General features: G+C 38.6%; 2 protein-coding genes across 6 annotated transcripts in view; one reads left to right on the forward strand and one right to left on the reverse strand.

The window, feature by feature from the left end:
• LOC146450301 (calcium-activated potassium channel slowpoke-like) overlaps window positions 1-19009 on the forward strand; it is a 161333-nt gene that overhangs the window by 34100 nt on the left and 108224 nt on the right. The window lies entirely within an intron of this gene.
• LOC146450303 (uncharacterized) overlaps window positions 641-19009 on the reverse strand; it is a 154152-nt gene continuing 135783 nt past the window's right edge. For 2 of the 5 annotated variants that reach the window (XM_085100428.1, XM_085100433.1), the window contains one exon: window positions 641-2419. In XM_085100428.1, coding sequence (XP_084956554.1) covers window positions 1757-2407 — 651 coding nt within the window. In that variant the 5' untranslated portion in view covers window positions 2408-2419 and the 3' untranslated portion in view covers window positions 641-1756. Of the gene's footprint in view, window positions 2420-4669; window positions 4750-5737; window positions 6020-11058; window positions 11386-12492; window positions 12817-14857; window positions 15121-19009 lie in introns of those variants that run through there. The other 3 variants (XM_085100430.1, XM_085100429.1, XM_085100432.1) reach the window with 3 other exon arrangements.

The following is a 19009-nucleotide window of genomic DNA, read 5'->3' on the forward strand; positions in this document are numbered from 1 at the left end:
TGCCATTCTCCCTTCCCCTCCCCCTACCAACTGACCATTTTCATTCAGTAATTTACTTTTTAAAGAGAATTTAAGTGAGCGCCAGCATTGCCTAGGAAACTGTTTCCTTGGTTCCAGAAACGCTGAAAATGGCGTTTCTGAGTATTCTAGTTTAAATATTTCCTGGGGGAGCATGCCCCCAGACCCCCCTAGGTGCTTGCGACTTCGGCGCTCGCGAAGCGCCTTACGGCGCCAAGAAAACATTCTCGTCCGGTGCTTTCAGAAGTATGTCCGCTACTTTACGAAACAGTTGAAAAACCTGTATAACAAGCACCTAAACCAGATCTCAGTGCCCTGCAGTTTTCGTGAAAGCATGGGTTGGGTGGGGGTGCCCATTCTCGCGGGCTCAAAAACATGAATCAAGTCCTTGTTATCTAAGGAATTTCCACTCACATCCCCGAACGAATTTTAGTCGTTGGGGGAGGTAACCAATAAGGCATCATTCGGAGAAGCGCCCCAGGGGCGACTCCCATATAAAAGTGACGGGGGTGGTCGTCGAAAAATTTGAAAAGAACCCCTAAAAGTGACTAGAATTCAGTTTTGTGGGTGTGTTCCGAACAAATTTTTACCCCTAAGAGTTTGCAACTCTAAAGAGATTAAATAAGTTAAAATCATCGTTTTTTTTATTGATGAGTATAACGAATAAGACAAAAATTAAAATCAGTTGAATCACATTTATACTTCCTCTCATATCAATCCCCATACACTAGCCTAATGACCACATGAACAGGTTGTATTATGTTTAATGTTTTTTCCATTTTTACTTTGTAAACTACAAAACATAGAATTGTAATATAACCAACAGTCAACAGTCGAAAAAGACGCCAAGAAGAAATTTGGATGGTCAGTTGTTTGTTAAAACAAGAAAAATTAAGAGAAACGTGAATCTCATTAGACGGCATTCCTGTGTGCTTGATTTTTATGCAAATGCGTTAATAGAATATCTTCGCACGAATCTAGTCGGATTGCACGTTTATCGATGGTTTAAGCTCTTGTATAAACAACATTTCATAAACAAGGCAGTCAAATTTATTCCAGAACTTTTTTTGGGGAACGAAAAATTGTCCGCGGTGGTTGATTTCTTGACCCGATGTCGTTTCATGTGTTTCCCAATCGAAGATCTTGAGCTTGTATGTTCGTTAACGCGTTGATATAGGTGTCGATTTGTAAAACCGACACAGTCCATCTCACGTGGACCACAGTTAAAATGATGTATCACGCATTGTTCGTTTACGATCTTCGGTTTTGTCTTGAGAATGTTGCAGACTTTCATAGAACTGAAAACAGCTTTCAGAGCGACACCGATTTCAATGAAACTAAGACTTTATAACTATCTCCTTGTGAGAAAACTACGTCGGTGTTAAAGACAAAATTCAACGCCACAATTAGCAATGTTGAATTGTGATCGTAACAGATCAAGCTAAACGCCAGAAAGGTATTATATAAACTATGCTAGAGAATTTCGATGATCGATCGCGATTGGTAGTAAAAGTAGTTCGGCAGCTTGGAATGACGAGATATTGTAAAAATAACATACAGGTTTGAATTTCAATGTTTGAGGAACTCGGTTTAATTTTTCAATTAAAAGAAGAAAGAATACCGGCAAGCTATTATTTAATCATACTGAATTAAACTATTAATAAATTTGGAACTTGGAATAGAGTACAACGTAACTACTTAAAAACAAACAAAGAAAAAAACTTTAGATCGATGCTAATTAGCGGATCCACAAGTTTAAAGAGTAGGACTTGGCCGGAATTCTACTTGCTTGAGTGTCATATCCAAAGTCATATTCAGTTTCACTGCTCGAGGTGGGATCAATAAAAGAAGCGGCGTCCTTTTCTGTTATTCCTATCCCGTGATCAGCACGTGCACATTGGCCTCCCCCTCCACCAATCATCATCACTGCTCCATCACCACTACCCCAGCGACACCAGAAGCCGATCTTGTTGCTGCTCTGCATGCTTCCACTGCACCCAGCCTGTTGAAACCCGTCTGTTGACATGTACTGGCCGCCATATTGAACCGTGCAACTGCCCAGGCACCGACTACTGGACCAAACCTTACCGTTTCTAAAGTTACCATAATTTGTTATTTTTGATCGGAAAGTTTGTCCACCTAAACAGTTGCCTGTTGTCTGCAACAATGGAATGTGACCGGGGTCATCACTGCGCGTGATCCTTAACTCTTTGCTGCTGACCAACCAAAATGCTGGAGAGATCATGTCAACGTTGATTGACGTATTAGTTGTCGTTCCCATGGCGACTGGTTGATCATACCACCACTGTCCATCATTTCGCATCCAGTTTTTGCCGTCATTGTTGGAGAATCTGGCGATAAGAGTCCATCCCTCGCCACCTTGAGTCATGTGACAGTAGGCCTGGTTAAGAGAGATGGAAAATATTTGCGAAATTACGTAGTTCCTTACTTTGTCAAGGGCTTGTAAGGCCTGAAACTTAATGAATTTCGCTTTGAAAAAATCGAATCCACTTAAAGACATTTCAAGAATTTTATGTACAAAGGCATCTGTGTGAAAACTTTCCATTTGTAGAAAAACAAATTCGTTATGGCCGCCAATGTTAGATGCCAAGCACCCACCATCAATGCACTAAGGCGGTAACAGTAGATCATTAAACTCGGGATTTCATTATAGTAAGATGTCTTTAAAAACAACTCCTAAGCTAGCTAAATCCGATTTCAGTCGTTAGAGGTAATGAGGAATACTGTCATCAAAGTTTTCGCAAATTGCCCTCGTCGCTGCGCAACTCCTGCGATTTGCGAAAACTTGCGAAAATACAAGTGAAAATTTATCCTTAATCTACGAGGACTTATTGTGATAACGTGTTTACAACATAATGGCCAACATTTGCGAAAACTTGCGAAAATACAAGAGAAAATTTATCCTTAAGCTACGAAGACCCATTGCGATAACGTGTTTACAACATAAAGGGCATCATTTTCTTAAAGCTCCCTCCCTTAAAACTTCTTAAAATTCCCTTTAAATTAAATAACTCCGACAAAATAGCTTCTACAAGCAATACAAATTGTACCTTTTAAATACCCAATGAGTATTTGATTTCTCTGCCCTCAGTATTAATTATCATTTATATTGTTTTTTTAATGTAAAAATTGTAGTATGACTTTATGCACTCTTAATTTTCTTGTCTTTTGTTTTGTGCTACTTAGTTAGTTGCACGTTATGCACCAATTAGCTGCACATTGCGGTGACCAACTCGAAAGCCTAAGCTCCTTTGGTCACTGCGCACATTTTATCTTTGATGATTTATGTAATTTAATGTTGTCCTTATGTTACTTTTGTAACGTATCGTAATTTCCTTTTGAGGTAAACTTTTAAAATAGCGCGTAAAAAAATCTGAAACATCTGAAAATCTGAAAACAATCGAGGCAGTTAGTAAAACAGTCAGCCCCGGCCTGGAGTAAAAACACTCACCCGTATGCAAAACAAACAAACAATTCACCCGTTTCTCAGCGTACAAAACAGACAAAACGATAAAATTTGATCGTTATATAAATGCAATTTCGAGAAAATAAAAGTTTAATAATTCATGAGCAAACTAACAACAATTAAACCAGATGTTAGACATCAATAATTTTGATTCACCTGCACTGTGAAGTCAAACGATTACAGATCAATAAAAATAGCAAACCGTGGGTCCAAGGAACTTGCAGAGTAATTTCTCCCACTGAATTAGACCTGCTTCGTCCTCCTATCAAAAGGGCACTGTTATTATTATCTTTTGTTGGAAGAAGCCGTAGCGAGGTGAAAGCACTTGGTCGCGCCCATGAATGGTTTCAGTTTTTCAACCAATCAAATCCGAACAAATTTTTAGCTTTTTACACAATAATCTCTTGCTGTTTCTTGAAAGAAACAAAATTTCGCCTTAGGAATTTCCTCTGGAGCTGTAGCACTTAATTTCCAAGTGCTTTTGGCACAAACAATCCGGCTTAAAAAGTCAAACTCCAAAGAACCTGAAAGAAGTTGTAGAAATATCTAGAAATGGCGAGCTCAGACCAATCAGGAGTAAGTAATTTTGCCCTCGTTGAAAAGAAAATTAAGAAAAAAAGCCGTCTGTTTTGACCAATCAGCATTCAGTAATTTTTCCCTCTATGTTGTCAGCCGCTATCCGGGAGATTAAGGTATCCACACCATCGTAGGTCGTACAATTTTTTATCCGGATAAAGTGTTGAAAACCAGACTTGGTTGTTCAAACAATCAACCAGTTAGCTGATTATATAAATTCAAACAAATTCCTGGAAATATCTGCATATGCTACAAGAACTGCATCATAAAGAAAATCTCAAATTGCACCTTTTAGCCAAGTCTAGGGAAAGATTTCTTGGAGAATAGTAGGCATCAGGGCCTCGTACTTTCCTTCGAAGTTTGAAATTACTAAAGCATTTTATCGATCTTTTGGCAAATCTCCTCCATCATCATACATTGCTCGCTAAACACGCACACAAGATAGCACCGCCTTAAACATTTGAAATGTTTGGTTTTAAAGAATATTTTACTGGGGCCAAAGAAAGGAATCTCCGTGGCTTTAAATAAGATTGTCCTAGCATAGATAGCAAGTAGATTTACGTTATAACCAGTTTACATGTGGCTTACCTCAATGTTTTTGGAGTTTATTTCCAGTTCATATCGTCCGCTTGCTGAACGTTTTGAAGAAAGAGAAGCTTGGCAAGATTCTAGAAATAAAAGCGAATACAATATTCAGCCTTCAGCCGAAGTGCCCGCGCTTACTTTAAATATTCATACCTTTTTTAATATCAAAGGAAATACCAATAAACTTGATTTTTCCTGTGAAAAAGTTTGAGTCATTCTATATACCCTCCAAGGTCTCATTTCCGTAGCCTCAGTGGCCTTTAAGTTATTTTATATCCCACATAAATTATGTTTGTTTGTCGTCGATGAACGCTTTTATAAATTAAAAGATAGGAGCACCTGCTCTGATGTCACAGCTGCGCAATCGTCAAGTGGAAAGTACAAATAGAACTTTTAAAATGCTGACTTGCTGTGGTAGGCATATTTGTGTGTTCATTTATCTGACGTTCTTGAAAAAGAACATGGACCGTGTAAGCCGATTGTCACCGACGACGGCTTTGTAACCACGCAAGAAAGTTTGTTCATTTTTTATAAGAAAAGACAAGACTAGATGATTTGTTTAACTCAGCTTACAGTATTGCTGTTCTTTCGTATTTTGACAATAAAACTAGGTATGCTTTCTTTTGACTATTATCATTGCCGATTCTAGCCAAATAGTCGAAAACCTATTTTGTGTCATAGAAAATACATTTTCTTCCAAGATAGGAGGGCAATGTTTTCGACGTTTTGATTAATTTGTTTGAGGAATAAACACTACGCAAAATTTCTTGTCTCGGATAGGCCTTTTTTTGCTTCAATGTTCGGCTTTTTCCCCTTTTGTTCGCTTTCTTTGCAGTTTTGTTGGCCTCTCAGCGACCATTGTTCAAGCTGAACAACTTTTCACGAATTTTTGTTATATTGATAAGCACTGGAATCATTGGGCGTACCTTATTAGAAGTAGTATTTTTGATTTATACTCCTCGCCCATGACTTTTTTTTAACCTGAACAGTAACGAAACAAAATTCTCAACCAACCCACCATCCCTCCACCTGCATGCATTTCGCATACACAGGACCCACTGTTCTACACACCTGATCTTCCTCTTGAGTTAATTCCGAGGGCTACATTAGCCTTAACTGAACCCAGTTTATTCCTCGCTGTACATGCATATGTCCCAGTGTCCACAGTAGAGAAGCCTTGAATAGTTAATACACCATTATTGACACTACTGCGTCCTTTTGGTAGAGCAACAAGAGCACGCGTCCACGTGATCACAGCCGGTGGGTAGCTAAAGGCTTCACAAGTGATTGATGCCACTGCTCCTTGATCGATTTCAAGAAAACGTTTCGGTACTTTAGTCTGCCTGGGGTCACCTGTTAAGGATAGTTTTACAAGAAAGAAAAATAAATACCCATCATAAACGTAAATTTTTGCGATTTTTTGCGATTACTTGGAAACATCAGATAGTGTTGAGAATACGCGTTCTTGCGTCCTCGGTTGTTTTAGAAACACGTGGCAGTGACTGAATCATGACATTAGTTCCCGCTGCAATCCCCAAATTAATTACAGCCTGACTTAACAACGACTCAGTTCTGTTATAACAATGTGTCCAATTCTCGTCATTCACAAACGGCTGAAAGTTCTTCTCAAGAAGAAATCAAACATTTTCCAACAAATATCATGGCTTTTACCAATTCCTCCGTTACTGTTCGAATAACCCGCGGAACGATTACAATCATTTACCAATCATTATGCGAAATCGCGCGGAATATCGCCTGATACTTAGCCGCCGAGGCCGTGGGCCGAGTTGCTAAAATTAGGGGACATTCCGTAAGATTGAGCAGGAAAACAAAGCGCAGTTTTTTTATGTATTTATTTATTTCTTTTTTGCAGAAACGCTAGAGGCGATCTTTTTTTTTTACTTGTCCTACTCAACCACGCAAAATACGTACAGTCACAAGTTCTGATGATTTACGAATGGCGAATCATACAGTGCACCATCACCTTAAAAGAACCGCGCGCCAGGTATAAGGTCATGATTCAACCGAGAGGTTGCCAAGCTCATCGATGAACTCACAAAATCACGAAGGTTCTGCAGGAAGACTTGAGGTGGCGGGTGATTTATCACCAATATTTGTACGGGAGCTCGATAAAGGAAACAGAGAATGTTCTTTTTACGAGTGCCGCATTTGTTTTAAAAATCCGTAGATTGTATCGGCAACGTGGCGAGGTGAACCGAAAGAGAAGAAAAGGACGGCAATAACATTTGTCGTGGTGTAATCAGCCACAAAACGACAGTATGTTGCCCTCAAGAATTCATTTCTCTGTTTGGCAATCACCCTCAGCTGAAGTTCAGAAAAGCAAAACAATAAGCTTGGGACGTTTGGCAACCAGCCATTTCATATACCAGCATATACTAGAAGAGATGGAATTTTGAGGAAAATAATTTGTCTACTCTGGTGTAACTGCAAATTTTGTTCGACTTCAAACAAAGGAAAAATAATGAGTTTTGTAGGTAAAACCAAGGCGCAGAATCGATCGACACATTGTTGCAATGCTAAGCCGGGTCCCTGTAACGGCGTGAAACCAGTCTTGGAATTCATCTATATAGAGTTCCGGCTTGCTCCTTATCATCGCCTCTAAAACTTTGTTTTCTCTATCTGTTCCAATACCAGGCAAAGAAACGTTTATGCTAGCATATATTGTTCAAGATATTGTTCAAGAAACCAAACATAAACAAAACAAACACGAGCTTACAAAGCAAGATTCTTTGCCGTCCTTTTCTTCTCTTTCGGTTCACCTCGCCACGTTGCCGATACAATTTACGGATTTTTAAAACAAATGCGGTCCTCGTAAAAATAACATTGGCTGTTTCCTTTATCGAGCTCCCGTACAAATATTGGTGATAAATCACCCGCCACCTCAAGTCTTCGTGCAGAACCTTCATGATTTTGCGAGTTCATCGATGAGCTTGGTAACCTCTCGGTCGAATCATGACCGTCGAATCATACTGTCGTATCAGGAGCAAAAAATCCGGATCTATACACAGCAATGAAATCAGCTGTAACCTTATACCTGGTATGTAAGTTGCAAAAGAAACAACAACAACAACAACAACAACAACAACAAAAAAACTAGTTATTTCTCTAGGTTCCGCGGGTTCCGCAGGTTCCGCGGTTCCGCGGTCTGCAGTTCCACAGATAAGTGCTACCCGCTTAAACTTTGCACTCGAAAATGTTGAATAGCGTTGAAGCTGGTCGAACATTCCGATTGAACGAATGTTGTTCAAAAGTTGAAACGGTCCTTTAATAATAAACAGCGACTGTAGGCACCAAAATATCTAATAAAGATACATGTATCATAAGACCCGTGCAACCCCGCGCGCACTTTCATTTCAAAACTATTGAGAAAATTTCCGAATGATGATCGCACGCATTAGCGCGAGCGTTGTGGGAAAAAGCCGTGCGGCCGAACTAGAAATTAAGGTACGGGACCGTGCAGTACGACTTGAAAGATTTTGTCGAACTTAACTTATCTATAAAACAAAAGAGGTGATTACAAACAGAATTAAAGCTAATTTTTACTTGGGAAATGTATTGCTAGCTAGATCAACTGTAAATAGTTTTAAATCGTTTATATGATAAAACACTTGCAGTATTAACTGAGTCAGGTTGGGCCGGGCGGGAAAATATTTGGTCCGGACGCTATGGCTTTAAGGTTACCTTATACCTTCAGAGGTGTCTTGCGACCAAGCGATGTAGCGGCGATGTAGCGCTTTCAGTTTAAACTGTAGATACCTAAACCCATATATCAAATTAAAGCTTGTAGAGCTGGCTATCAAACTATACCAAGATTTTTGAAATAAAATGAATTGCCGAATTTTTAACACTGTTTTCTTAAATCAATTTTTTTTACTTGGAGGAGACACTTTAAAGAGCTAAAACTCAAAGGGAATTTGTTCGTTTGCCTTCAAATTTGGACAGTAGCTAGTTTAACATATAAACAACAAAAACGTGTCTCCGATTTTTTTCTTTCGAAATATTTTTTCTCCGAGAGTGATTTTTGTACGATCACTCCGCATTTTTTTTATCCTATTACAAAAATGTGCAGTAACTTTTCACTGCGATTGAATATGGCAAAACGCAGACACGTTTTTTTTAGCGTTTTGGGTCCGGAAACTGAGGAGCAAATTAAATTAGCAAAAAACAAAATTCGCTTTGACTTGTAGCTTTCAAAAGGTGATTCGGACGCTCGCATTTAGAGGTCGTGAAAACTTCGACAATTAACTTTATTTCAAAACTCTTTGCATAGTTTGATAGCCAGCTCTATACGCTTTAATTTGATATAAGGGTTCAGGTATCTACGGTTTAGACCGGACGCGCTACATCGCTTAGACGCGAGACACCTCTAAAGGTATGGGGTAACCTTAATCCAAATATTTTCCCGCCCGGCCGCCCTTTCTCCAGCTTAATCAATATGTAATTTTTTTTTTACTCGTTATTTGTACTTTGACGGGCCAGCAATCCTGGTAAAAATTGTACAATGTGTCTACCAGTATAGCCTCTCACAAACGCCACATCAAGTATGCGTTTCACAAACTTTAACGCTTTAATACCGGCCAGGAAAGTGCAATATTTTCCAACCTGTTTTATAGTTTCGATTTGACTCTTGGAGTGCATTGTACCTTCATGATGGCTATGCATTTTTAATTTTAAGGACGGCGCCTACTTTTGCTACTGCGCATACGATCTGCGCATCTCGAGATACCCGAGTTTCTTATGGGTGGCGCCTGCTTATACAGGAATATTTTTGCGCGGTTTAAAACTATGCGGAGAAAATAGAACTTAGCAAATGCTTTTGGTACCTAGAAAGAAAATTGGGGTAACCATACATTTTTCAGAGATAACTAGGCTTCAATTTAGGAAAAAAATCCCGTACATTGCTTTATATTTTGGCGCTTTTTAGAGATTTTATTTCTAAATTATCTCTGAAAAAAGCGTGGCTACACCCAATTTTCGTTTTGGATTCCAATAGCCCTTGCTAAGATCTGCTTTTCCCGCATAGCCATAAACCGCACAAAAATACCTCGGTATTAGTAGGCACCGTCCTTAATGTAAAGTTCTACCACTAGTAAATGTCCACCATTTGACTGTTATGTACTCATAAATAAGATAGAACTCCAAGGGGAGGTTATGCTTCGTTGGAATTAGCTCACAGTGGGCCATGCATTACATTTACCGCAGTTTGTGCAGACGGCATCAGTCAATCTATAACTACACAAGCATGAACAAGAGTTTGTCTGACTCCGAATGTCCACCATTATGGCGAAAATAAAGCTAAGCGCATGCGTACTCTGTTTTCGTGTGCACAGAAACAAATTGGCTGCGAGGGTCTGGCAGAAAGCCGATAGGAGCTTCAGGCCACGACCCATATCAAGGACGGTGCCTACTAATACAAAGGCATTTTTGCGCAGTTTTTTACTATGCGGGAAAAGCAGATCTTAGCAAGGGCTATTGGAATCCAAAAACAAAATTGGGGGTAACCGAGCATTTTTTAAAGCTAATTAAGACACAATTATTCTAAAGAGGGCTAAAATACAAAGCAATGTATGGCATCTTTTTTTATCAAATTGAAGCTTCATTTTCTCTGAAAAATGTATGGCTACCGTCAATTTTCTTTTTGCATACCAAGAGCACTTGCCAAGTTGTGCTTTCTCCGCATAGTTTTAAACCGCACATGAATATCCCTGTATTAGTAGGCACCATCCATAGGAAACTCAAGTATCTCGAGATGCGCAGAAAGTATGCGTAGTAACAAAAGTAGGCACCGTCCTTAAATCTACGTTGCTGTTGTTTTAAAGTGAAATGATGTTCTGTACATTTTTCTCGTTTTATGAGAGATGGAGAATATTATTTCAAATTAACCTAAGACAAAAATGGACACCCAGCCAACTCGGCTGTACCCGTGTCGTTCGTTATAAGTTCATATACGAGTGGAATACTGAACCAAATAACAAACTCTGTGTTCAAAATCGATTGCTTTGAAATATAATACTCAAGCATTTTAATTGAATCAACGAAAACGTACTAACAGTTAAAAAAGTTAAAGGAATTATGAATGGTCTTTCAAATTAACCTTCTTACAAATGAATACACAGGCAACTCCTGAAAAACTAAAAACTAACTATTCTTTGCAAACGAGCTCTCGATTTTGTGTTTATAAGGTATTGAAGAGAATCATGTCATTACGGAGTCATCAGTTTTCTTATCCATTTTAGAATACAAGTAACATAAGTTAAAAGTTGAAAAGCGACCGGAATACGTTTGAAAGAGCTCATATTAGAATATAAACACACCATGAACAATAACGAGAAAAAGTACGTGGAAATCGAGAAAATTTGGAGCCGACCTACCTTCAACGATAAGCTTGGCGACTGCCTCATCTCGTCCTAGCAAATTCACAGCAGTGCACAAGTAATCCCCGGAATCGTTAACAGAAGAGTAGATAACTTCAATCCTGCCACTGTTTTCGTCACTAACCACGTGACCTTTTATGAGTGAACCATTGACTTTACTCCAGGACACTGTTGGTCTTGGGTTGCCGCTGGCCGAGCAATAAAACGTAGCGGTCTGGTTTTCAGTCACTGTTTGAGTTTTGGGAGAAATGATCGCCTTTGGAAGGGAAATATATTCGCCAGGATCTCCCTTCAGTCCTGTGAATCCTCTGGGACCAGCCTCGCCTGTCAAGACAAGAACCGTCTTAAGCTCACATATCGAGCTTTATTTCATGATGATCCCGCTAAGATTAAGGGCAAGGCGACGAACGCGACAAGATATTGGTGGGAAAAATTAACTTGCCTTCAACGAGTGACGCGACTTTCACTGAACATTAAATGATCACAATGGACTCGCCTCGACTAGATCCTTGCATTATACCGGCTCCACTCTTGCATTATATTAATGCATACGATTACTGGTCAACTGCCTTTTATTTAACTTCTAGGTAGGTTTGGCTTAGTATGGCAATAAAGATTAAAAAGAGGTTATAGAAATTAGATAGCTTGGAAAGATAAGCGGTTCTGTTGCTCCTCTTGGTACTACTATAAACTTATTATTTCCTATCTTATTTATTGAAAAGTCGCTCTAGAATTAGCCCCCCATGAGCGTATGTAGTTAAAAGAAATGAAGGAATTTAATAGACGGAAGTAATTTGTTTTAACATTCGGATACAATAATGAACTTGGCCATTTCAAACTTGCACCTGAAAAAATAAATTCCGGCAAACTGGTTCTTTAAATAAACGTATTGGATTTGCAATTGTAATTACAGTGATAAATATCCTCCTATACATTCTGTTTTTTGCCTTGCAAAATCAGAAACTCAGTCAAGTGCAAGAAACAGCATTAAATCATCGGATTATACATTTTGGGGAAAAATGAAGTGAACAAAAATATAACAGACTTTAAAAAAAAGAAATCAAGCCAAGTGAATTACAGGCGGCCCAAGCTAAAGCTGTGAGCAATGATCATCTTGCGTAATAGGCCATTTTAGCTAGCGTGTAACTTAGGAAATGATAACTCGCAAAAATGGCCTCAAATCAGCACAACGAAGAAGAAGCCAGGTATGTCATTTTTATCAAGAACTTTCCAGTATTTGTACCTCCTAAACCCGATCGTAAATATTCCCATACAAACTCTTATATTTGCGCCGTGACCGCTATTACGGAAGATGATCATCACTCACAGCTTGACCTTGGGCCGCCTGTAAGTGAATTTAATAGTAGCACGTACGATTTTTGAATGGGCCTTGTGCTAGAAAAACAAACCGTAAGAATTCAAATTGAATACCTTTTTCGCCTTTATCTCCTTTTATTCCTTGAATTCCAATAATGCCTTGCTTGCCATGTCTACCAGGAGTGCCCATGATGCCTTGTGATCCCTTCTTCCCTTTGTCACCTTGCGGTCCGCGTCTTCCTCTGGGACCTCTACTTCCTTTCTTACCGGGTGGACCTGGGACGCAGACTTTCCCTGAAGGCTGACACAAAGATCCTGGATCGAGACTGTTGATGCGTTTGGCAATTTCACGGCGTACGTCATCTATGGTCAGTGAACTGTTGCTTGATAAGACCAGGCTGCGGCGAAACTTTGTGTTTTCAAGTTTCCTCTTGAAATCTTCAGTTGAAAAACAAAACAAATCAAAACAGGAAATGAAAACAAGAAGGCTCTCAGTTTTAGCTTCCTGTGGAAGACAATTAGAAGTTCACTGGACATTTTTCCCGTTCCGATTCCTGCCCCGCTTTTTGCCCCGGAAAGTTAAAGGACCAAGCAACTTTCTGTCGTGAAATAGATGTAGGATATTGCTAAAAAAGACTTCGATATTTGACTTTTAAGCATATTTTTGACGAATGATCGAAATGATCAAGTTCGTCAGAAACCAAACCCTCACTTACCCGGATAAACTTTAAAACACATTCTTTTTTCTATGGCTTGGCCCTCATCTAAAACGGTGTTTGCGACCACCGAAAACGGATGCTTTTGAGATACTCCTCAAAATAAAAATAATTTGAAAACGCCGGCAAGGTGTTCGGTGTGGGAGGCGAAAATGAAACATAAAAACACAGACGCCACAACAGTAATGGGCGCATGCTCCGCCATTTATTAAGCGTTTTTACGGGCAAGGGGGCTGTTTTAGGATGGACGGAAAAAAGCCATACGCCCAAAACAAAAGTGTGAACGAATAACGTTTTCGGGGAGAAAACAAAGAGAAAACAAGCCCGTCTTGCAAGAAATCCGCCCTGGTTCGCGGACAAGGATCGAAAAATTCCGCCCGTTCCAGGATGCTTCTGAGATACTCCCCAGAATAAAAATAATTTGAAAATGCCGGCAAGGTGTTCAGTGTGGGAGGCGAAAATGGAACATTATTTTTCCACCCGCTCGCGTACTGGGGAAAAAATTTTGAAATATGGAGAATTGCGACAGCAATTATGACCTTTGCACCCGCCACAGTAATCAATCGTGACTTGCGCGTCATTTTTTGTTATGTTTTTAGTACCCAGGATAACCTGTTTAAAAACAGGATATCTTTTGCTTTGTCTCGCTGAATTCCACGAAATGCAGTCGAAGATAACCCTCTAAAATTCCAAGATGAAGTTTTTATTCAATTTGATTTATATTTTATAATCATTTTCAGTCTGCGTCTAGGGAAGGTACTCCCCTGTTCGAGCGAGCACCTATTCGGCAGTTAAGACAGTTAACTATTTCCCCATAAAACGTAACTTGGTCTTTGCCTTCAACCCGTGGGCTGATCGTTTTTGACTGGAAACGTGTATAGTGTCAAACATTTGTCAATTCATGATTTTGATTGACGTTTGAATAAATGCATACATCTTATGTTGCTGTACGTGATCGCATTCTGGTGATAACCGTCGCATAAGAGGAATCTTAAAATCAGTGTCATTCTGACAGCGAAATCGTTGAAGTAGCTAAATACTCGCTCGTCTGTATAAGAAAACCACAATCTTCAGTATTTCATAAGGAAAGAGATAACGAAATGAATTCTGTTAGTTGGGAATGACCCCATCATGAAAACGCTTTACACATACACAAAACATATTCAAATTGCTCGCAGGCTAATTAAACACTTGCACTGCAGACTGATCCTCTAGTAACAGAGATCACTTCTATGAAATAATTGTCCCAACAGCTGTCTTGGAGATCCCTGATATAGTGCAATTAAAAATAGTAATCATGTGCAAAGGAAATGACAGAAACTCTATCCGCAGATGGTTCATGCGAAATGGCCTTATGCAAAACGTGTCTTTTCCTATCCCGACTTGAACCAGTTTAAAAAAAAAAAACAAAAAAAAACAAAAAAAAAAAGAGCCAATAGAGTAAACAAAGACCTTTTTCCGCACCTCAAAGCTTTTAAGGAGATGTTGGCTTTTTATTGGTTCTTAATTTTTGTATCTGTTACTTCTTGGGATCCCCACTGGAGGGTTTCCAACAGCAAGGGTTACTTTCCCTTAGCACGCAGAAATCGGGGGTACATGAGAAAACGTCCGAAGCCTATTTGAGACTCGGAATATTCGAGGATTGACTTACGGAATCTTGCTTTTTTCAGTGATGCTATTAAATACAGTACGTCGATTAAGTTCTAAGCTTTACGCAGTGGTACATACCAGACCATGATAGTGATAACGTGCCACATGCCTACCTTGTATGGATTTCATGTCTTTGTCCCGATTTGTTGTGTGTTGTGTTATGATCCTTATATGGGATTCAACTTTGGAAATTCGTATTCCGTTCATCGCTGTTTTGCTGTTTATCGCTTCCGTCCTCAAAAACAACGCCACAATCAACAGCAAGGACATAAGGGAAACAACCAAAGAACCTTTTTGAGCAAAATCGCCACATTTTGCAGAAGATTTGTTCTGTTCTTGGGATTCCATGTCTGTTCTCGACAATTTGAGGTCTGTGTGAACACAGGCGGCCCAAGCTCAAGCTGTGAGTTGTGGTGATCATCTTGCGTAATAACCGTCACGGCTTCTCCTAAGAGAGGTGTGAAACCCAGGAAACGATAACTCGCCAAAATGACCTCAAATCAGCAAAAGGAGACAGAGAATCAACAAACAGTGCACCATATTCGCAAGGTATGTCATTTTTATTGAGAAATTTACGGAATTTTTACCTCCTAAACCCGATCGTAAATGTTCCCATACAAACTCTCAAATTTGCGCCGTGACGGTTATCACGCAAGATGATCTCAAATTTGCGCCGTGACGGTTATTACGCAAGATGATCACCACAACTCACAGCTTGGGCTTGGGCCACCTGTGGTGTGAACTATCCTGTTCTTCTCAGTGTATTCGGTTTCGGTTTCCGTCGTCTGTGACGTGCAGAGACAGACTTGTAAAACAATACTATTGTGAATTGTTTTGTCTGTCATCATAAGTCTCTTTATCTTATAAGTAACACCAAGCTGGGTTAATTTGCCATAGTTAACTTTAAGCCCTGTAATGAATTACAGTTGATATGATATATCCTCCTCATATATCCTTCCTGACCTTGTCATTGACTGATCAAAGTTTTTTAAAATGCCCATTAATATATGTTAAGCTAGTGGGATATTTATTTTGTCACGTAGCAAAAACAAGCTAGTTATTTTCATCAAAGAAGAAGACGAAAAAAAAAAAAAAACAACAACAACAACAACAACGAAAAATGTGGTGGTCTTCTCCAGAATAATCCAATAATTAAATCGGGTTGTCTTCTCCGTCTAATTTTGGGGCTGAGGCTGAACGTTCTTATTACTGTTGGCAATTTGAGCACGAAAAGTTCTTAGATCAGTTCTTAAGTTATCATTTATAGTATTTTAATAATTCCATGAGGACGTGACCAAGGCACCTATTATTATTTGGGTTAATTGGACAATACAGACTGAATTTTTTCATGTTTTATGTTATCCGTATTTATACTGTTCGTTTAAAAATATATTTGGTTGGAATAAAAATGTTGTTAACTGACTCTCAGCCTGGGTAATATTCTGAGTATGGTCATAAATTTTATGTAATCTCAGCCTCAACGTTCTTATAAAAAAGGTTCTTATAAAAATAAATAAATAAATAAATAAATGAATAAATAAAGAAGAAGAAGAAGAAGAAGAAGAAGAAGAAGAAGAAGAAGAAGAAGAAGAAGAAGAAGAAGAAGAAGAAGAAGAAGAAGAAGAAGAAGAAGAAGAAGAAGAAGAAGATCGTTTCCCAAACTTTCTGTTCCCTTTGATTTTTTGAGCAAAATATCTTGGCGTAATGTTTCTCATCTGTTTCTAGCAGTGTAGTTGGACAGAAGTGATGGCAAACATTACGTCTGGAGTGCTTTTGATTTTCGTTGAGTTTGCTTGCTGATTTTAAAAGCACCAATTTCATAGATGTCCTTGGAACTCTGAGAACGAACAAAGAGGCCCGAAACAGTCCTCTCTTAGTTTAAAGTTCACTTTTTGAAAGAGAACTCTCAGAAAACCGCCAAATACGTAAAATCCGCCGTATTTAAGAAAACAAATGAGCAGGTCAATTGCAACTTCAAAGGCCAGCAAGAAAACTGTACGTACAAATGTGCATACAAATGTTATTTAATACTCCTCTTTTAAACTGCAAATATCTAAGAAGAGAATATGTTAATATATTACAATACATATAAGATACTTGCAGTAGAAAAAGGAAGTATTAAATAATGCATATATTCTAAATATCCGTGAAATCCGTAAAATCCGCCGTATTTTTAAAAAGATATCAGCCTGTCAACTGCCACTTCAAACTGGAAGTTCAAAGGCAGCAAGAAAACTCTAGTTAGGGTGGATTTCACGGATTTTACGGAAATTGTACATACAAATAACAATAAATACTCCTTTTTTAAACTGTAAGGATCTTTAAAGAGAATATATTAATATATCATATATATTTAATATATATTAGATACTTACAGATAAAAAAGGAAGTATTAAATTATGTATATTCCAAATATCCGTGAAATCCGTCAAATCCGCCGTATTTTAGAAAAAGATATCAGCCTGTCAACTGCCACTCAAAACTGGAAGTTCAAAGACCAGCAAGAAAACTGTATTTAGGGTGGATTTCACGGATTTTACGGAAATCGTGCATTCGAATGTCATTTAATACTCCTCTTTTAAACTGTAAGTATCTAAGAAGAGAATATATTAATATATTATAAGATATGTAAGGTCCTTGCAGTTAAAGAAGGAAGTTTTAAATCATGCTTATTCTAAACATCCGTGAAATCCGTAAACTCCGCCGTATTTAAGAAAAAGATATCAGCCTGTCAACTGCCACTTCAAACTGGAAGTTCAAAGACCAGCAAGAAAACTGTGGTGTTAGGGTGGATTTCACGGATTTTGCGTAATATGACTGATGCAATATGGCCTAATACCTCTCTTTTAGATGTCTTATAATGTTCATTTGGAAGACAGTTACAGTTAGCAAAAGGACTATAAATAACATTTATCTAACAGTTCCATGAAAAAAATTCTGCTGTAAACTAGCACATTGTCAAAGAGTGGAAGTTCTTGCTCCTCGAAGAAAACTGTAGGTAGGGCGGATTTCACGGAATTTGCGGACAAAACAACCTTCACCCAGTGATTTTAGATTCATGGACAAATTGTCATTGTCAACTTTTTTTTTCGAAATGTGACAACATGATCATCAACGACCCTGACGGTACCAGATGATTGTTACCCCTTTTGTCATGAATTAGTGCAATTAACAACTTCTGCACCTAGTAATCAAGACATTTATTTCTTGATGTGCGATGCTTAGTAAAGTGCGTAACCAATGTGAAATAAACAAGGAACTGAACTTGGGCTGCTTTAATAGAGTTCGACTGCTAATTGCTACGTATTATCATGGGAAAGTAATGGAAGCAGTGTGTCGTGGAGTCTAACGAACTACATCGACACCTGTTGCTTCAATCGTTTGTTTTGCCTTCTGTGATCTACATCAGAGCTATGAAAATGCAATATGACTTAATACTTCGCTTTTACACTGAAGATGTCTTATAATGTTCATTGGAAGACAGTTACAATTAGAAAAGGGACTATAAATAACATTTATCTAACAGTTCCGTGAAAAATGTTCTGCTGGTAAACTAGCACATTGTCAGAGAGTGGAAGCTCTTGTTCTTCGAAGAAAACTGTAGATAGGGCGGATTTCACGGTATTTGCAGACAAAAAACCTTCACCCAGTGATTTTAGATTCATGGACAAATTGTCATTGTCAACTTTTTTTCGAAATGTGACAACATGGCTACCAACGACCCTGACGGTACCAGATGATTGTTACCCCTTTTGTCATGAAAAAGTGCAATTAGCAACTTCTGCACCTAGTAATCAAGACATTTATTTCTTGATGTGCGATGCATAGTTAAGACCGTAACCAATGTGAAATAAACGGGGAATTAAACTTGGGCTGCTTGAATAGAGTTCGACTGCTAATTACTACGTATTATCATGTGAAAATAATGGAAGCAGTGTGTCATGGAGTCTAACGAACTACAACGACACCTGTTTCTTCAATCGTTTTGTTTTGCGTTATGTGATCTACATCAGAGCTACGAAAACAAGCTCGACCTTGACCTTGAATACTTCAAAGGTTTTTCGCCAGTAATTGGGCTTCTTTGTTGCGACAATATAACGAGACCTGAAAATAATTACACTAAACACGACAGGGACGTGGCATTTTTCATTTGTACCTCAAATCAAACACTTCTATCAGTTTCCTTTGACTTTTAAATATATTCCTCGTGATTATCACAAATAAATTTTCGTATAAAATAGGAGCCTACTCTGGGAAGAAATCAC

This window comes from Pavona decussata, unplaced genomic scaffold (genome assembly GCF_977016875.1).
Source record: "Pavona decussata unplaced genomic scaffold, jaPavDecu1.1 SCAFFOLD_468, whole genome shotgun sequence".
In the NCBI taxonomy this organism is placed as follows: domain Eukaryota; kingdom Metazoa; phylum Cnidaria; class Anthozoa; order Scleractinia; family Agariciidae; genus Pavona; species Pavona decussata.